The sequence below is a fragment of the Schistocerca americana genome, chromosome 5, assembly GCF_021461395.2.
Source record: "Schistocerca americana isolate TAMUIC-IGC-003095 chromosome 5, iqSchAmer2.1, whole genome shotgun sequence".
NCBI lineage: Eukaryota > Metazoa > Arthropoda > Insecta > Orthoptera > Acrididae > Schistocerca > Schistocerca americana.
In genome coordinates, this window is record NC_060123.1 from 644873884 (window position 1) to 644893474 (window position 19591).

General features: G+C 44.7%; 1 protein-coding gene across 1 annotated transcript in view; it reads right to left on the reverse strand.

The window, feature by feature from the left end:
* Positions 1–2848: 2848 nt before the first annotated feature.
* The window catches only part of LOC124616607 (piggyBac transposable element-derived protein 4-like), a 31825-nt gene continuing 15082 nt past the window's right edge, over positions 2849–19591 (reverse strand). Inside the window, exon 2 of the mRNA XM_047144929.1 lies at positions 2849–2885. Within this exon, the coding sequence (XP_047000885.1) occupies positions 2849–2885 (37 nt within the window). The remainder of the gene's footprint in view (positions 2886–19591) is intronic.

The window sequence follows — 19591 nt, forward strand, 5'->3', positions numbered from 1 at the left end:
GCCCGCCTCCAGTGGTGTCGCGACAGGCGTGAATGGAGGGACGAATGGAGACGTGTCGTCTTCAGCGATGAGAGTCGCTTCTGCCTTGGTGCCAATGATGGTCGTATGCGTGTTTGGCGCCGTGCAGGTGAGCGCCACAATCAGGACTGCATACGACCGAGGCACACAGGGCCAACACCCGGCATCATGGTGTGGGGAGCGATCTCCTACACTGGCCGTACACCACTGGTGATCGTCGAGGGGACACTGAATAGTGCACGGTACATCCAAACCGTCATCGAACCCATCGTTCTACCATTCCTAGACCGGCAAGGGAACTTGCTGTTCCAACAGGACAATGCACGTCCGCATGTATCCCGTGCCACCCAACGTGCTCTAGAAGGTGTAAGTCAACTACCCTGGCCAGCAAAATCTCCGGATCTGTCCCCCATTGAGCATGTTTGGGACTGGATGAAGCGTCGTCTCACGCGGTCTGCACGTCCAGCACGAACGCTGGTCCAACTGAGGCGCCAGGTGGAAATGGCATGGCAAGCCGTTCCACAGGACTACATCCAGCATCTCTACGATCGTCTCCATGGGAGAATAGCAGCCTGCATTGCTGCGAAAGGTGGATATACACTGTACTAGTGCCGACATTGTGCATGCTCTGTTGCCTGTGTCTATGTGCCTGTGGTTCTGTCAGTGTGATCATGTGATGTATCTGACCCCAGGAATGTGTCAATAAAGTTTCCCCTTCCTGGGACAATGAATTCACGGTGTTCCTATTTCAATTTCCAGGAGTGTAATTACTGGATCCTTATACAGACCTCCCAACTCAGATTATGGAATTTCAGTAAGGTTCAAAGAAATCTTGAGTGTAATTTCAAATACGTACTCGACTCTACAATCATAATTGATGATGACTTGAATTTACCCTCGATATGTTAGGAAAATAAACGTTTAAATCCAGAGATCCGCATAAAGGAATCTACAGAAATTGTGCTAAACTCATTCTCTGAAAGTTATTTCGAGAAATTAGTCCATAAGCCCACTCGAATAGTAAACGGTTGTGAAAACACATTTGACCTCTTAGTAACAAATCAGCTAATAATTAACATCCAGAAGGATACAGGTACTAGTGAGCGCGGGATTTACTTGGAGAGACTAAACATTGTAATTCCCAAATCCTCCAAAAATAAACGAAACATACATCTATTGAAAAAACCAGATAAAAGTTCGCTTGACGCCTTCCTCAGAGACATTCTCTGCTCCTTCCAGATTAACAATGTAAGTGTAGACCAGATATGGCTTGAATTCAAAGAAATAGCATCGATAGCAGTTGATACATTTATACTAAGTAAAGAAACGACGGAGCTGATCCCTCCCATGGTATACAAAACAGTTTGGGACACAGTTGCAGTAACAACGAAAAAGCATGCAAACTTTAAACGAGCGCAAATTCCCCAAGATAGGCGATCTTTTACAGAAACTCGAAATTTAGCGCGAACTTTAATGCGAGATGCTTATAGTTTCCACAACGAAACCTTGTGTTCAAACCTGGCAGCAAACCCAAAGATGTAAAGTACACTGGCGGCTAGACACAATCAATGCTTTCTCAGGGCAATAGCAATGGATATACTATCGATGGCAGTGCTCCTAAAGCAGAGATACTAAAGAAAACCTTTCGAAATTCCCTAGCCAAGGAAAACAATACGGCTGGCCCCTGTGGCCGAACAGTTCTAGGCGTTTAAGTCCGGAACCGGACTGCTGCTACGGCTGCAGGTTCGAATCCTGCCTTGGGCATGGATGTGTATGATGTCCATACTTTAGTCAGGCTTAAGTAGTTCTGAATCAGGTGACTGACGACCTCCGATGTTACGTCCCATAGGGCTTAGAGCCATTTTAACCATTTATTGGAAAACAATACGTACAAATAACTGTCAGCACATACTCTTCCACCTCTGGGCAGGAAGTCAATGAGCAGAATGCACTTCCCGTCTCAGAACACCCTGCACATCACTTTCGTGGCCTACACAGTCGGTCTGAATTTCGTTTTCATCGCAGGTCCCCCGTGATGCCAGCGCGTTGACTGCTGCCTGGTTTCCGGGATCAAGTGAGGAATCCGCGTCTTACCGCCCGTGATGATCCTCTGGAGGAACTCGTTGCCGTCTTCGTGATAACCCTGCAGAAATGTCAGTGCCGCTCTGGAGCAGCGAATTGTCTGCTCGGGAGTCAGGTTTTTTGGCAGCCACCTGACACACACTTTCTCGAACAGTTGGTACTTAGTGACAATTTGTTCTCCCGTATGCGCTGCTGCATCAGCTCAACCAGGTGATCATTGATGAGGGATGGTCGTCCACTTCACTCTTCATCTTGGACACTTTGACGACCTTCGTAGAAAAGCCTGTAGACCTGACAAAGCATGGTGATGGATTTAGACGAACGCTGTGCTTTGTGCATTGAGGAGCCTTATCACTGACCGAAACTCGCAGGCGGCGGTAGAATGAGCAGGAGACGCCATTCCGGCGCACTGCTGCTGCCGTACTGGAACCTGTCTGGCCGACATTTGATTGTCACGTCATAGATCTGTTGCGCATGCGAAATTTTCCCGTTCCAAAACGTCTACTTTAAAGGAAACATCGGGAAAATCACTTTCTGGATATGCCCTGTATTATGATTTAGCAGTGATCTACCAATCTTTTAAAGTTATCTCTCAAATACCCTCACTTGCCATACATTACTTCACCTCAAAACTATTGTGACGACGCATAGCTTTTAATTTTACCCCCACTTTTGTTCATTCTAGTCGTCATTTTTCATCTCGGTTCTAAAATTCGTCATTCAGCCTTCTACCATTTCAGTTCCTCCTTTACTCATTGTGGGTTTCCTTCAGATTGGAGATCAGCCTGCAACAAGATCACAAGCGTAATTTGGCTCTCAGCACATACAAAATTTATTCCACACCTGTTCATTTTAACTTTTACATCTTTACATTTCCTATTCGTTTTGCTTATAGCTCTTTATGTATTCATTTTACCTTTTGTACCCTATCGCACTGTTATTTGCCTGTCTCCATATTCAGTGGCAAACCCAACATCTGTGAACACACCTTCTTCTAAGAGGGCCGTCCTCGTTTATTTCCTCCACTGTTTGAACTCTATATTACATCGACATCCTCTTTGTTCATTTTTTTCTGAGATTAACAATTCCTGCAGATACAGTAAATCTGTATACATCATACTCTCATTAACTCATAAAAAACTCGTTTCAGCGTGCTGAACTCACATACATCCATACAAAATCATTCTCAAATGGCAGCGTCTCCCTATGTCTGCTAAAACTCACTTTACAGCGTCTATATGCATCTGATGAAACCTAACTAGGCAACTTCCCTTTGAGTCTGCAAAAACCTTACTCACTGAGCACCCTGGCTTCTTGCTCAGCACATTATTACATATTGTGTGCCTACAAAAATTAACCTTCAATATGCATTTCTCCATCAGGGCACCTATGGCCAACGATCTGTCTGATGTTACTCTTTTTGTCCTGTTCCTTCCAATACCTACGAGCACGTTCCCCAGAAGGTTTTCGAACATTACATTCATGTAGAGACCCTTGAAATTTCGATATTGCAGGGCCTGTGATATTCCGAATTGAGACGCAATGCTCCCGGTTGACGACATATTGGGGTTCGGGGCTGGCCGTGGCCCATACGCAGATGGTAAGGCGACCGCTCGCTATAAGCGGGAAATCCGGTTTCGAGTTTCGGTCCGAAAAAAACCTTCATTGTCGTCATTCCATTATTCAGTTGATGGTTGTCTGTAATTGCAACTGCGAATGTATTTAATGTGTCCCGTTGAAACTGGCTTTCCTTAATCTCGTTGACATCCTCCTGTGTTAGTCCTGTGGATACCAGTGACAGAGCGTCTGCTACCATGTTTTCCTTCATGGGAATGTGCTCTGTATAAAATCTAAACCCCTTGCAAACATGTCCTCCAGCACAAGAGTTGTCCATGTGTCTGTTATGCTGTCATCAAGAACTCTGAAGCTTGTGGTCCGTATAGACCACTGTAATTTTTCCTGTCAGAAAGTACCTAAATTTATGAAAACCCACACAATGGCGAGAACTTCCAGCTTAGTCACGAGCAGTTATGCTGTGAGTTAGCCAGGACATGATTTCCAAATGAGATGATTCCAACCGCAGATCCCATTCTGCTTCTTGAAACAGATGTATGGTGAGACCTACTCTAGATTCATCTGTTGACATACAAATCTCTCATTTTAGGATTGGACAATATCGGTGATTTCATTAGTGCTGCCTCTGAACGTACAAAATTCCTCTTTCAACTTCAGTCCACGTCCACCAATTACTCTTTCCTATCAATCATCAAAGTTGTGGTGTGATTAGTTCGTGTGCTTGTTTTACAGAAAACTTTGAGTCCTAGAAAAGCTTTTATTTATTTCGTCTCAGGTACCCAATACTTTTCTGTGGCCTCTATGTTCTTCAGATCAGACCGGATTCTGTCTGTGGGTATTACGTATCCCAGGTAGCCGCCAACTTACGTCCAAATTTTGACTTTTATAAGTTTTGGGGTAAGTCCATGAACGCCAAAAGCTTACAGTAATTTCTGTGAAATTTCATCATGTTCTTCCTACATTTTTCCTGGAATCAGTATATAAACATGCATAGTAATCTTGCCTTTCAGCGTCTCTGAGATTTCAGCTCATAGTTCTGTGATGTATGCTGACGATCAGACGTTCAGGTAAAATGAAGGTTCCTTAAACTGGAAACAACGTCCGCAGCACAAGAAAACTGTGTAGATGATAAAGTTGTGTTTGCCAACAGCTAATCCACAGATCAGTTGATGTCAAAACACATACTCCATGGAAGTGCAGCAAGACTTCTTTTATTGTCTCTGGTCTGTCCTTTGCTGGCTCTGTTACGATATTTAGTTACCGGTAATTAAGCAAAACCCTCATAGATCCGTCTTTTCTCTTCATACACCATAGAGGTTTGTGTACCAGCTAACAGTTTGTTTTATTACCCCTTCTTCGTACATTTTCTTCACTTTGTTGTGGATATTTTGCTTTTATTTTACTCGCAGTTGGCAAGGCTTGACAAAAAACTTGGGAAGTTTCTTCACCATCTGTTTATATAAGACGGTCCCTAATGGTCATGTCTAGTCCAGTTCATGTATCCTCGGATTCAATATCTCATACTCCACCCCTACCTCTTCATAAACAGCCTGAGTTTCGTCCTTGTGGGATTCCTCTAACCTGAGTGCCATGACTGCCTTCTATGATTTCGGATGGTTTATATGTCGCTTCATACCACATCTTTGGAAAATGGCACTGGATCTTGCCTTCTCGATTCTACATAGCTTTGCCTTCATGATTTCTAATTTCAGTTGTTCTTGTTTTCCCTTGCACCAGTGTTCTTCTAAGAATGTGGGGGTAAATTATTCCTATGTCCTACCTTGTCCTGCAATCTTGCGAATTTTCGTCGCCGCTTTCTCTGTGAAGCAATCACAGACAAATCTAATTTTCAAAACAGGTGGCCAAGATTTTGATAACATATCGCGGAATTGTTTGTTCCACAACTACGGGTGTTGACGGTTCACGATATCCGGAAACGGTGAAAATTTCTGAACTAACACAAACTGCTTCCTCAGCTCCTCTTCGTCCATGCCACAAGATACCGTATCGGCAGTCGCAGTGGAAATTATTCATGGCTCAGAGCGTCGTGGCTCTTCTCTGACTTGGCATAACCTTTCGGTTAGATATCTTCCCGGTTGCGTTATTCTTCGCTCTGAATCGCTACATTATCTTGTCGCTTGTCTTTTGTCAAAAACTTAATCTTCTCTATTTCTATCGGTAGTGCTCCAATGTCTCCTTGCTCTGGCGGTTTGTGGTTTCCTGCACATTCGCATCAAGTGCTCGCTGACCGTCTTTCTCGTTTGCGTTGCTGGCCTCTGCTGCCTGCCTGCTTGGTCGTTTGGTGCTCGCACACTAGTATGCACAGTTTTCTTAAATCGCCTACTATATGCTCTGGTTGAATGTGCGTGATAATATTTCGTGTGAGTAGGACCCTAATTTTAAAGTTATTGATAAAACACTAGTGGGCGCAACGGATAACAAGACACATACACACAACCAACGCACTCAGTAACGGAGCGATAACCGCTAGTATTTTTTAAGGCCCACGCCCGTATTCCTACTGGCTTATCAAAAGGGGAAAAGGGGATTGATAGTTGATTTGGCATTATGTACTAAGCTAACAAGGAAAACCTCCAAAAAGGGGAGGGGCGCAGACTCTGAAGAGACGCCCCGGACCGCACGGCTGCCCCGCGCGCATTTAACAAGAGGTTTCTGGCTCTTGAAAGTATCGAGTTGAGCTTTGGGGGACGAGGGGTAATTTTCTGAAATTTCTAACCCTTTTTCTTAAGGTGACAGAAATTTTATTACAAGTTTAGATGTTATGATTGAACGTAATCTCTAATCACTGGTCCATACTACTGTCAGTGCTGACAAGTATTGAAATAGCTAATTGGTGTCGTATTATCAGCCTATTATTGGTCACAGCATGGCAAGGCTGAGGGGAATTCATGGTCACACACCAGGGCACAAACCTTACATGCGTCGTGCCTTTCCATGCTTCGACACGCCGAAGTACACCGAGAAGCACTGCGCGAAAGGCGCTACTACGTAAATTAAAATCAGAAGGGCGACCACACAGAGCTGAGACGCTGACCACTGTGGTGGTGGTGGTGGTGGTGGTGATGGTGATGTGGGCTTGAAGTCAGCGTCAGTCTGTGCTGCCCCTTTCACGGCCAGCAATTCCCACGTTTTCTGCCTCGGGTGAAGTTTCGTGATCCACTGTTCCTCTAATTTCTCCCTCAGATATTTCATCGCTGTCTTGTCCCTGATCTTTATTTATCGTGTTGGTTTCATCCTGAGACACTACTTCGTACAGTTCATTGTTAACTATTCCCTGAAGTGCTAAACTTCTCAACCTCGCTCCCGCAAACCGTGGCGTACCCTAAGAAAGATATTAAATTCTAAACGTACCTGACTTTTAAAGCAAACCTGATCACTTTTACACTACATTTGTCAATCATCACGTACACTCAAAAATTTGTTACTCTACTAACATGCAGCATACATGTACGCAAAACCAGTAATAGCCACTCCTAAATTTCAACGACAATTCTCCCTCTCGACAACACAGACACTACAAACCGAACAATCTCATTGAAAAAGTACATAAATGGTTACGTACCAGTACCCAAAACTACTATACATTTTGTGAATTTAATTGTTCTTAAGATAGTGACACGTATCCTTTTGTTGTGCATCCTAACTGCTGCATCATAACGTCGCACATCAATGAATCCTAGGGAGGTGTGGGCACAATATACCTGGTGACGTTCTAAAATCTGCATGTTGACACTCCAGGTTAGTGAACTGGAATCCGCGGAGGCGTCGCAAAGAAGTGCAAGGGTACCCTCCAAAATGAAATGGCAAGGAAACTTACGGCTGTTAAATCAAGCGCTAATTACAGTTACACGATTTATTCCAATAAAATAATTGGTAGACAAATGACATCATGTTGCAAAGTTATTATTCCCACCCACTCATAAACAAAACAAATTGCAACCTGTGGCAACATTAATAACAATACCTTGGCATACCTGGTGACAAAATTGTTAGGGAGGAAATATCATAATAATGATGAATTGTAATCATGAAGTACCGAATGACTGTCAACATGTTAATTGCAAACAGATCCTACGACAGAACGGTGTGTCGCACCTGTGATCAGAGGTGAACGAAACTGTTCTTTGGCGTTAAAATACAAGTCTCGACACTGACGCTCGAAGCAACCAGATTACTACAAGATGACTCTAATGTCTTTGAAGAAAGACCTAAAACTGCCCACCAAACTCAGGTTTCGCACTAGTCGCCTAATATAAATACTTCAACTGCAGACACAATCACTAACAAACGTTTTAAGGAATCCATGAACATTCTGGTTTCTGCTAACAAAATATTGAATCTGAAAAAAGGTATTTATTGCGTGTTGCTGCTCGTGGACTTTCAATACGATCAGAATTTCTTTGGATTTTCTGATTTCGAGACAATCTCATTGCCGATGCAGTTTAATCATCTCGCACTAAAGTCTGCACTAAGTTTGGAGCTTAAGTAAAAATCGAAGATCTTTTATTAATTTATTCTGTGTAAGTCCCTCAGTTGCCTCAGATACTATTTCTTTGAATTTAAGCCGCATATCATCCAAGTTTACATTGTTGGTTGGTAAGGAATGGAGGCTTTCTCGCAGGAAGGCTTGAAGCCTGATTTTTTAACAGATAAATTTTTCGTTTACTTTTATTGTATTTGGATGTTATCCGTCTCGTTAGAACTACCTTGTGATCACAGATCCCAGTGTACCTCATGGTGCTCCCTATTTGCTGACGATTATTTGTTGCTAAGAGGTCAAGTATGTTTTGGCTCAGTCGGATAGAGCGTCTGCCATGTAAGCAGGACATCCCGGGCTCGAGTCCCCGTCGGGGCGCACATTCTCAACTGTCCCCGTTGACATTTATTAACCCCTGTACGGAGCTTATGGACTGGATTTCATTGCAATTTCATTTCCACTTCTAGTGCTCTCCTGAACCAACTGCGCAAAATAACTTTCTGATGATGTTTTATACCTACCACAGGCAGTTAATACGCATTTTCGCTAACAAATCGCAGCACATCCAAGTCACCATCAACATATGTCGTTTGGACGGGTTGCCTATTTGTGATGAGACTGAAGTTATCTTTGAACTTTTCAGTAAGTGTCTCATATTAGTCGAGAGTGATAAAAGGAACCAATTATTAATTTATTCCTGCTGTTACGTGTAACCTCTACCCATACTAACTCATAGGCATTACACACTTCAGCTTTTCTACGGGATAAACTACTGCTAAAAGCATAAAAAGCGTCGCCTATGACTGAATTTAATATACGATTTCTAAACAGAGTTAGGCCCAACTTTCGGCAGGCTACGTACTATTTGACCCTCATTACTTTCTGTTAGTTCGTGGAACTCTTGTTCTTCCCCAGCTCACCTTTGACAGTTCTTCCCCAACGTAGCTTTGACAGTTTACAATTGCTGTGTTGATTGTTGCTCTGTCAGATGGTTCAATTTGCTCTGAACACTATGGGACTTAACATCGGATGTCATCAGTACCATAGAACTTAGAATTACTGAAACCTAACTAACCTAAGGACATCACACACATCCATGCCCGTGGCAGGATTCGAACCTGCGACCCCAGTGGTCGCGCGGTTCCAGACTGTAGCCCCTGGAAACGCTCGGCCGTCCTGGCCAGCCATACGTCATTAATATGACTTGCTTGAATTGTTATCTAGCGATCCGAGAAAACAAGTTTCCTAAGCACCCAATATTCGACGAGTAGGCAGGATACAACATTGGTTTTTCAAATGTTTGTGAAATCTTATGGGACTGCTAAGGTCATCAGTCCCTAAGCTTACACACTACTTAAACTAAATTATCCTAAAGACAAACACACACACACCCATGCCCAAGGGAGGATTCGAACCTCCGCCGGTACCAGCTGCACAGTCCACAACGTTGGTGATGAGGTAGTCAACGGATTCCATAGCGACAACCCAGGGCCTAACTGCAAGAGAATTCCTTGTGTGTTTTGCTGGCGCCTTAATTCTCCTTTGTCTTTCTCGTTCGTGGGGGTGTGTTTACTTGCTTCGTCAGTACGCCTTATAGTGTTTTTGCTAATTAGTGTCTTCAGGTTGGCGTCGTGGACATTTTGTTTGCTTTTGTACTTTTGCCTTGTCTGTTTATTGCATTTCTCTCTCAACTAATCCACTCCCTGCACAAGCGCCTTAGCTGCTAGCGGTAGATGCAGCCCTGCGTATGCAGATGTTTCAGTTTCAGAACCAACAAGTATCAACCCTGCTAAACACGGTGCAGCACCTACTGGTGAGTGCTGCGTACCCAGTGGAACAGAAAACTACATCTACAGCAGCTCCAAGTGCTTTACCGCCTTTTCGCCAGTTTCGTGAACAAGAGGAGGTATGGCTCAAGTGGTTGCAACAGTTTGAAGTCCATGTAAATGCTCACATCGTAGCAGGTACTGTGAAAGTCCATTATTTTTTGTCCACAGTAGGAAGTGCAGTGGTCCGCCTCCTTCAGAAACTCTTCCCTAACGCCACTCCGAGTGCACTGTCGTATGTACAGGTTGCAAACTCGCTAACCAACTATTATGACCAACAAGTGAATGTGATAGTAACCAGGTACCAATTCTTTCATTGCAAGAAACGCTCGGAACAAACACATCGCGAGCGGGTAACAGATTTGCAAGGAATGATGAGGAAATGCAAATTCAAATGTGCTTGTGGTGCTTTATGCGTGATGCGATCTTGTACATTGCAACAGATTTCAGACTAACAGAACAAATTTTGAAACAGTCTGAGAGATCATTTCAGCACATAGTGCAGATACTAGATTAGTACAACTCAGGGGCCGTGATGACTGATGTTTGAGCAGCCAGTAATTTGTCAAGTTGAGTCGCCCCTTGCTCGCGACCGGCCCACTAGGCAGTGGCAGCTAGCGCTCGCCGTGCCGCATCAACAGTTCTGCACACAGCGTAAACACGTTTCTACACAGGCGAAAAGAATTAAGTCATGCCATTGGTGCCATTCACGGCACAAACGCCAAGACTGCCCATCCTGACAAGCACAGTGTTATGTTTGTGGCAAGGAAGGTCACGTACAATCCGTATGTTTGCAACAGAACAAACATAAGAATTCTGCCCACTCACGAAAATGAAGACAGAAGGTCAATGTAATGAATGCCGTGTATTCAGTCTGTTGCAAGCATTAGCAAAACCAGCAAGCGAACAGTTTCTTCAGTGGTACGACAGTCCAACAAGCTTTCTGCTCATTTTCATATTACTGGAAAACATGCGAATTTTCAGTTGGATCTTGTGCCTCTGTTACATTGGTGAATCATAACACGTTTGAACCGTTCGGCTCCCCACGCCTATCTGAAACTAGTATGCACCTAAAGACACTTTCGCTCTCAGAAAATGTACTTTGCCTGTCATATATCGCTCGGATATGCAAACTGTGACTTTCGCTGTGCTTCAATCACACGATTGTACCTTGATTCGTTTGATTTGTTCGGCTTTAAAATTCAGGACAACGTGCTATGAGTGTCTACATTCAGCGCAAAAGACAGTATAGCTAACTTGCTGAAAGAATTCCCTGAACTCTTTTCTGAAATTTTAGGCAAGGCTAACAATTTTGTTACACATATTACAATCAAAGGCAATGCTCAGCTGAAATTTTGCCAGGCGAAAACTGTTTCTATTGCATTATGGGACAAAGTCAATGCTGAATTTAAAGAATTGCAAGATAACGGGGCTACTGCGCCCATACTGATTTTGCTGCCTAAACCTTCAGTTCACATTCGCATCCACGTTGACTTTAGGTATACCGTCAACTCACATACTGTGAGTGATACTTATCTATTGTCACGCTGAGAGAATGTCATGGACAGATTAGACGCTGGTCGCTACTTTTGAAAAACTGATTCAGTTCTTACCGACAAATCACTGCTCCATTGCATCGCTTGCGTCGCAAGAATGTTCCCTTTGTTTGGCCAGATGAGTGCCAAGTAGGTTTTCAAAACCTTAAAGATGGATTGCTCGGTGATCGCTGCTTAGTTCACTTTGATCCAGACAGGCCAGTTGTATTGCAAGTTGTCGCTTTCTCTTACGGAGTCGGTGCAGAGCTTTCGCACAGAATTGGTGATAAAGACAGGCCTATTGCTTTCGCATCAAAATTGTAGTCCAATGCTCGGTGTAACTAGTCGCGAATGGAGAAAGCGGATTTGGCTATTTTGTATGGAGTCACCAAATTCCAACACTATTTGTATGGAACAAAATTCTACTTTGTAACGGATCACAAGACTTTGCAGTCCTTGTTTCAACCAATGAAGCGGGTTCCCGTACGAACCGACCAACTATTGCACAGATGGGTTTAGTTGTCAATACCGGTACGAGATTGTGTATCGTCCGACAGCTCAAGATGATGATGCGGACGGACTTTCACGTCTTCCGAATGGGCCTCGTCTAGACTTTCACGCTTCTGGTGCATCTTGTTGTCACATTGATGCTCAGGATTCTGAATTGCTTCAATTATTTCCTCTGAACTATAGGAAAATTGCACAGACCACGGAAGATGATTCAGATTTGAACATTTTGCTAAAATACTTTCTTACATCTTCGCCTCGCTCTTTACAAAACATAAAGAACCCTGTTGTCCGCCTATACTTTCCGGTCTGCGTAGCCTCGCTATGCAGAAAGGTGTGATTCTTGTTCAAACTGACAACGGACAGCCACGTGTGTTGATCCCTAGAGAGCAGACAACGCCCGCATCTCGTGGTCGTGAAGTAGCGTTCTCGCTTCCCACGCCCGGGTTCCCAGGTTCGATTCCCGGCGGGATCAGGGATTTTCTCTGCCTCGTGATGGTTGGGTGTTGTGTGCTGTCCTTAGGTTAGTTAGGTTTAAGTAGTTCTAAGTTCTTGGGGACCGATGACCATAGATGTTAAATCCCATAGTGCTGAGAACCATTTGAACCATTTTTTTTTTTTTTTTTTTGAACAGACAGCGTCACAGTGCCACACATGTGCGGAAAATCAGTCCGCTCAAATGGGTCAAATGGCTCTGAGCAGTTTGGGACTTAACTTCGGAGGTCATCAGTTCCCTAGAACTTAGAACTACTTAAACCTAACTATCCTAAGGACATCACACACAACCATGCCCGAGGCAGGATTCGAACCACTCGGCCATCCCTACTGGCTCAGTCCACTCAACCATAAAAATTGCCTGTTTGTCCTCAGTCACAATCACCATGGCAACGAGTACACACACACGTTGCGGGACCTTTTTGGGACATTCGTTGGTTGAGTGTGGTAGACTCTTATAGCAAGATTGATTTTGCCGTGCCAATGAAATCGACAACGTCACGTAGCACAGTTCAGGCGTTGTTCCCTACTTTTGGCCTCGAAGGTTTACCTGAGGTCATAGTGTAGGACAACAGCTCTCATTTCACGTCAAATGAATGTGAAACATTCTGTGAGCGCAATGGCATACAGCACCTAACTGGTGCAGTGTTCCACCCACAGTCAAACGGCGAAACAGAACGTTTTGTCCACACCTTCAAGCAGCAGATGGCCAAACGTCGCACCGCACACACCAGGGATCAAGCATTACAACTGTTTCTCGTCCCCTATCGTTCGCACCCACGACATGGACCTTCGCCGGAGAAATCCCTTCACAACTGCCGCCTTTGGACAATGCTCCAGCTGTTGTACCCTCCTCAGCATCCGGCGCCGAAAGAAGGCCGCAACTATCGTTTCGCGCCGCTTGATATTGTGTTGTAAAAGGTTTTTAGCGGCAACAGACGGTGTGCGCGAGGTGAGATCGTTCGTCGACTTGGAGCATGCATGTACCTTACTTCAGGTCCCGATGGATTGAAGCGCCGACATCACAATCGAATTCGCCACTGTCATGTGCACGGCGATCCTTCTGTGGCTCTTCCCCCTGATTCACGGATCCCGAGGACAGCGCGGCCACAGCGTCCGCCGGAGGTGGTCATCACGACACCTCGGGACGACCCCACGGAGATGGAGCATTCGCCACCTCCGCCTCCTCTCGTCCTACCGATAGAGCTAGACCGATAGAATAGGCATTTTTATAGCAGCGACTTAGGAATTGTATTACTTCTCATGTATTACAATTTGTGTATACTGAAGGGATTTCTTGTTTGTCTGTCGCTCTTTGTTCGCGACACGTCTGTATCTCACAAATTTAAGTATTGTAATCTTTTCCTTTTGTAATAAACTTCGTTAATACGATTTGCTTAAATTATTGTCTAGCGATCCGAGAAAGCAGGTTTCCTATTCGACGAGTGGGCAGGATACAACAGATAGATTCATTCCTGAAACGCCTCTGTGCGCATTATAATCAGTGTAATCTTGTCTTGTCACTTACTATGGTAATAATACACAGGGGGGTAGAGTTATATTCCCTAAATCCTCATTTTGAAAATCGTTTGTTAAAAACGCAGCTTTCAAGCTATTCGTATTTACAGTAGCAAAGCTGTTGCAAAAGATTTCTGTGGCACAAGTTATCGATTGCTGGACGTATTACAGTCTTTGCTTGGTAAAATTGCGCTACGTGTGCTAAGTGATGCTTTGGACGTAGGGATTCCGTTTTTATCAGGTTTCAGTTTCTGAGACGGTTATCATCAGCATACGTGTCGACAGAGTGTATGTGCTGAAGTCAGTCAGGATGGACAAATGAGCGGGAAGCGGGGTGTCCAATGGTGTTAGGAGCAAACCTTCGAAAGAAAAGACTGTTTCCAGTCGCCTGTGGAGTTTTCATTTCTCCAAAACACTACGCCAAAGCAGTGCAGTAAACTCAAACTCGATACTGTAACAGCAGGCTGCTGAAGTAAAACTGAGTGGTGTCGCGCCCCCAAAGGGAGGAACCAGTGGACACGTGCGGTCGCGAACCCAACTGGCCGACGAGAGCGCGTTCTCCGGAGCGACGCGCTTTCACCAACCCGTCCGCCATGCCCCAAGTGACCGCTCCCCAGTCGTCCCATTGGTGGACAGAGGGTGCTTCAGTGGGCGTCCCCAGTCAGATGTGTTCAGACGTATCGTCCCCAGTCAGCGATACTACCGTGGGACGATGTTCACGTGGACTGAGCGTGGGTGTTACGCGAAACATCCCGTACTAAGGTAGCCCAGGCCCAGCCACTGCGTTACGAAAGAGGCAGTCCGTGTGTCATACGAAGGATAGCTAAAATGAAAAATTTAAAAATAAATTGGAAACCCGTGTCTCCTCTGATCATAACTGCTCACAACGCACCAGCTTTCAAGATAATGCAAGTTTCAGGCTAGAGCATCTAACAGATGAGCGAAATGCAATGAATGATAGTTCCATTGTATGGTCACTTTTATATACAAATGTATACCACAAAGCCGGTACTAATTTGTAGTTTACAACACGAAGCCCTTAAGCCCACACAGTCTGTATTAATTCACTGGCACAGCGGAAGCAGTTTTTAGTAGCCATTTTAAGTATTTCACCCAGACCTCGTACTGAAACTACACACGAATTGAATGGTTCTAATGTTTGCTCTTATATTCTGCTAGTCAACACTTCAACCCCCAACGGAATCCTAATCCCAGCACTAAATTGTGTGAAACCCCTCTCTCCTGATAAGCCAAATCCCAAATTTTGACTTTGATCCATGCAACTCTGTGTTTTCCCACTATGGGCCAGTTCCGTTCGCAAATTAAAAAATAAAATGTGAGGCAATTTGATAAAAGCAAATTAACCATATTCTTCAATGTCTGAAATCCTAAAATACGCTTTAAGATTCCAAAGTACCATATACTTGCCTCTTTACAATTCGCAGTTCCTCCCCACTCACTCAAGCATACTCAGGTTTACACACTCCCATGCACTTCATTACTCAGAATTGCAAAGAGCGTTCAATAAGTATCACAAGATTTCTTTTCCGGGTAATTCCGGTTGATAAAAATGCGGAATTTGTTGTGCGACATAGCAGAATATTCGCGCTTCAGCTCCTACATTTTCACGAAGTTCCTTCAGGTGGTGGCGTTATATGAAGATTTCAAACTGTCGAGAGCCGCGTGGTCTTGGGCGCCTTGTCGCGGTTCTCGAGTCAACCCCCCGGAGGTTAGAGTCCTCCCTCGAGCATAGGTGTGTGTTTTGTCTTTAGCGTAAGTTATTTTAATTTTGATTAAGTAGTGTGTAAGCTTAAGAACCGAAGACCTCAGCAGTTTGGCCCCATAGAACTTACCACAAATTCCCAATGCAAAATGTCACCTGTGACGGACATACATTCGAAGCAGAGAACTGTCAGTCAGTTTTCTTTCGTAGAAAATCAGAGTTGCAGATACCCATAGGCGGTTGCAGAACACCTACAAAGAACTAGTAATGAACAAAAAGCACTGAGACTCGTTGGGCGAGGCGTCTGTCACCATCGCAACACGCTCGCGCATGCCTGACCGATCTCCGGCGTGCCGGCCTGCCGCACACAGCTCTGACACCTGGACTGTTGTAACGTGAGGACACTGTCACTCGGGCTGATCCAAGGACCACACACAAAACACCTCGCTGCGCAACTGTAAGTCTCTGTCGGTAGTGCTGACGCTGTCGTCAGAAGACGACCATCTGTGAGGAATTACTTGCGCATTACAAGGCACATTGTGATAACTTTTTGTCGAACCTCGTCACAATGGATGAAACAAGTCTTAATCATTTCGATTTCGGGCGGCACACCATCTCACCCCCGAAGAAAAAGTTCAAAGCCGCCCCCTCATCCAGTGAAGCCATGGCGATACTCTTCTGGGACTCTCAAGGGGGTATTCTGTTTGATGTTCTCCCTCATGGACAACGATCAGCTCTGAAGTGTAGTGTGCTACCACTTGAAAAATTAACAATGGAATGCAGCCTCTTCTCCGCCACAAAGTTGCAAACGAACTTCTTTTCCCTGACAACGCGAGGTCCTACATGTGTTCGAGAGGAGCTCACAAGTCTTCATTACACTGTTCCTCCTCACCCATCTTACAGACTGGATCTCGCACCTTCCGACTTGCATCTGTTTGGCCCAATGAAGGATGCACTCCGCGGGACGCAGCACGTGGATGATGGGGAGGTTATTGGAGCAGCGAGACGCTGGGCTGCCACGCCCACCAGTAGAGTGGCACCATGCGGGGCATACGGGTCCTTCCAGTAATGTGGTGTACGGCCGTCGCATAGAAAGGTGATTGTGCTGAAAAACAGGCTGAATAACAGGGTTCTGCAGCCAAGAGAGTGGAGAATATGATGTATTTGAATCTTTAATAAATCCAACCTCCTTTCATCAAAAAATGTGCTGCATTACTTACTGAATGCTCCTCGTACATTGATTCTTAAGTCACATTCGTCCCACACTCAGAACCAGATTAAATATAATTGACATTATTTAAAACAGGTATTAATTTGAGTAAACGATATTTATTATGTAAAATTAGCTGTTTTCCAAAATAATGTTTTTCTGTGATATTTAATGTTGAGATCTACGATCCATTGTCCTCTCTGACTTCTATTCAATAAATATTAACTTCTGAGAAGTTGCTTATTAATGTAAGTGGTAAATTCTGTGTTTTATGTAATTTAGTACAACTCAAAAAGCAATTAAAAGAGAATAAGAAATTCATATTGTCATTATCAATCAGCATTAAAATATTTCCATGAGGTTTTATCTCATTTCGTCTACGAAAAGAACCATATTTAGTTTGTAATACTGAATATACACTCATCAGCCAGAACAGTTTGACCACCTACCTGCTATCGATTTAAATCCGTCCAGACGAAATCAGCGTCACCTGGGTAGAGTCATTGCTCGTCAGAAACACGGGTGTATCAGTATGTTGAATGAGCAAAGCGGGTGATTTGAGTTTCGCCGACGGCGTATTGTGATGCTCCAGAACCTCGGAACAAGCATTTCGGAAACTGCGCGAATTGGTAAAAGCACGACAAGTCGCCTTGAGTCAGGCGGCAACCCCTGTCGAACGTCGTAGGCTGGGCAGACTGGTAAAACAGGACAGGCGGAGAACTGTGGCGAAAGTAACGTCAGACTGGAATGCTGGGCACAGCACAAGTGTGTCTGAACACGCAGTGCACCCAACACTCCTAACAATGGGCCTCCGCAGCCGACTACCCGTGCAGGCGCCAAAGTGGACACCACGACTGAAATGGTCACGTGACCAAAGGCACTGGACGTTGACGCAGTGGCAGAGCGTTGCGTGGTCTGATGCCGATGGTAGGCACGAATCGGTCGACTTTCATTGTAACAGCTCCTTTACACCCGGGCTGTTGGAGTAGAAAAGCTGCCGACGGCTCCATCATGCTCTGGGGAACATTCGCAGGCCCATACATGGGTCCAGTGGAGTTCATGCAGGGCACTGCGACATTCCGATGTATCGTACACTGGTTGAAGACATCTTATACCCCTTCATGACGATCATGTTTCCTACGGCAGTGGTATTTTTCAGCAAGATAATGCGCCTTGTCGTAAGGCCAGGATTGTGATGGAGTAGTTTGAAAAACACAGTGGTGAGTTTCAATCGACATGCGACCTCCCCCCCCCCCCCCCCCACCTTCCAACATGTCAGATCTGAACCCAATCAAACACACTGGTTTTCGACAGAACGTGAAGTAAGAGCTCATCGCCCTCCCCCGGAATTTACGGGAATTAGACTATTTGTGTGTGCGGATGTGGTGCCAACTCCCTCCAAGACCCTATCGCTTCAGTGGCATTACGCGTCACCGCTGTTATCCGTGCCAAAGGTGGACATGCCGGCTATTAGGTAGGTCCTCATAACATAGGTGTTAGTGTCTACGATGAACCTTAACTCGTATTCAGAATAAAATTTTGTTATTCGGGGAAACAGATCTTGTTCTATGCTCGCAGTACTCAGCTATATCACAAATATGTCCCAGTAAGGATTGGAAAAGTAATGAAAAAACCAGCACCTCGGCTAACAGCAGAAACAACACAGCTCATGGAACTCAGACGCTGCACATCGGACATAAGAGCGGCGCCCCACGCGCGAAAGTCGAGTTGCTTACAAACAGAAGCGGAACAGAGTCAGTCAGGCTGTGAGAAATGCAAATCTCGGCCATGCCCATACATTAAGCGTCAAAAGAAACAGACCAGCTGTCCTGTGTGGACATGGTACAGGCAAAGGTGAAGCTACAGTTGACCCCATTGTCCCATATGAAGAACTGAATCGGTTCCTCAAATTACCTACAACCACACCTGAATGACAAACGAAACGGAGACTCGTTGATTATTGCATGGTGCCGGGCGACCGCTACGGTCGCGGGTTCGAATCCTGCCTCGGGCATGGATGTATGTGATGTCCTTAGGTTAGTTAGATTTAGGTAGTTCTAAGTTCTAGGGGACTGATGACCTCAGAAGTTAAGTCCCATAGTGCTCAGTGCAATTTAAACCATTTCATGGTGGTAAACGACTTTAGTCACAAAAAATCTATCCAGAGGATGGTATTTGCAATACCCTAAAATTCATCATAAGGATCAGTCAGATGTGCATCTACTGAGCACGAAAATGCCAACTTGCCCAGGCTACGTGATGTCACACCACGAGAGCTGGGCACCCACTGCTCGCCACCCACAGGCGAAAATTCACACTTCCGGTACAAAAGCACGCACTCTGGATAACACAGTAGCAAATCACTTTCATATCTCGATTCACATAACCAGCTGTCCTCATTCTTTTGACCAATGCCACTTCAGAAATTAATTTGCTCGAAAATGTAAACTATTATGTTCTAAAAAGGCAAAAGAAATCACATTAACATCATCTTTCCTCCTTGTCATAATCAGCAGTCGTCGATACGAAGCTTTTCTTTTTGGTCATGGGGAGACCATACTCTCGTACCGTTAGTAGTAAGCTTATAATCAATGTGAACAAGGT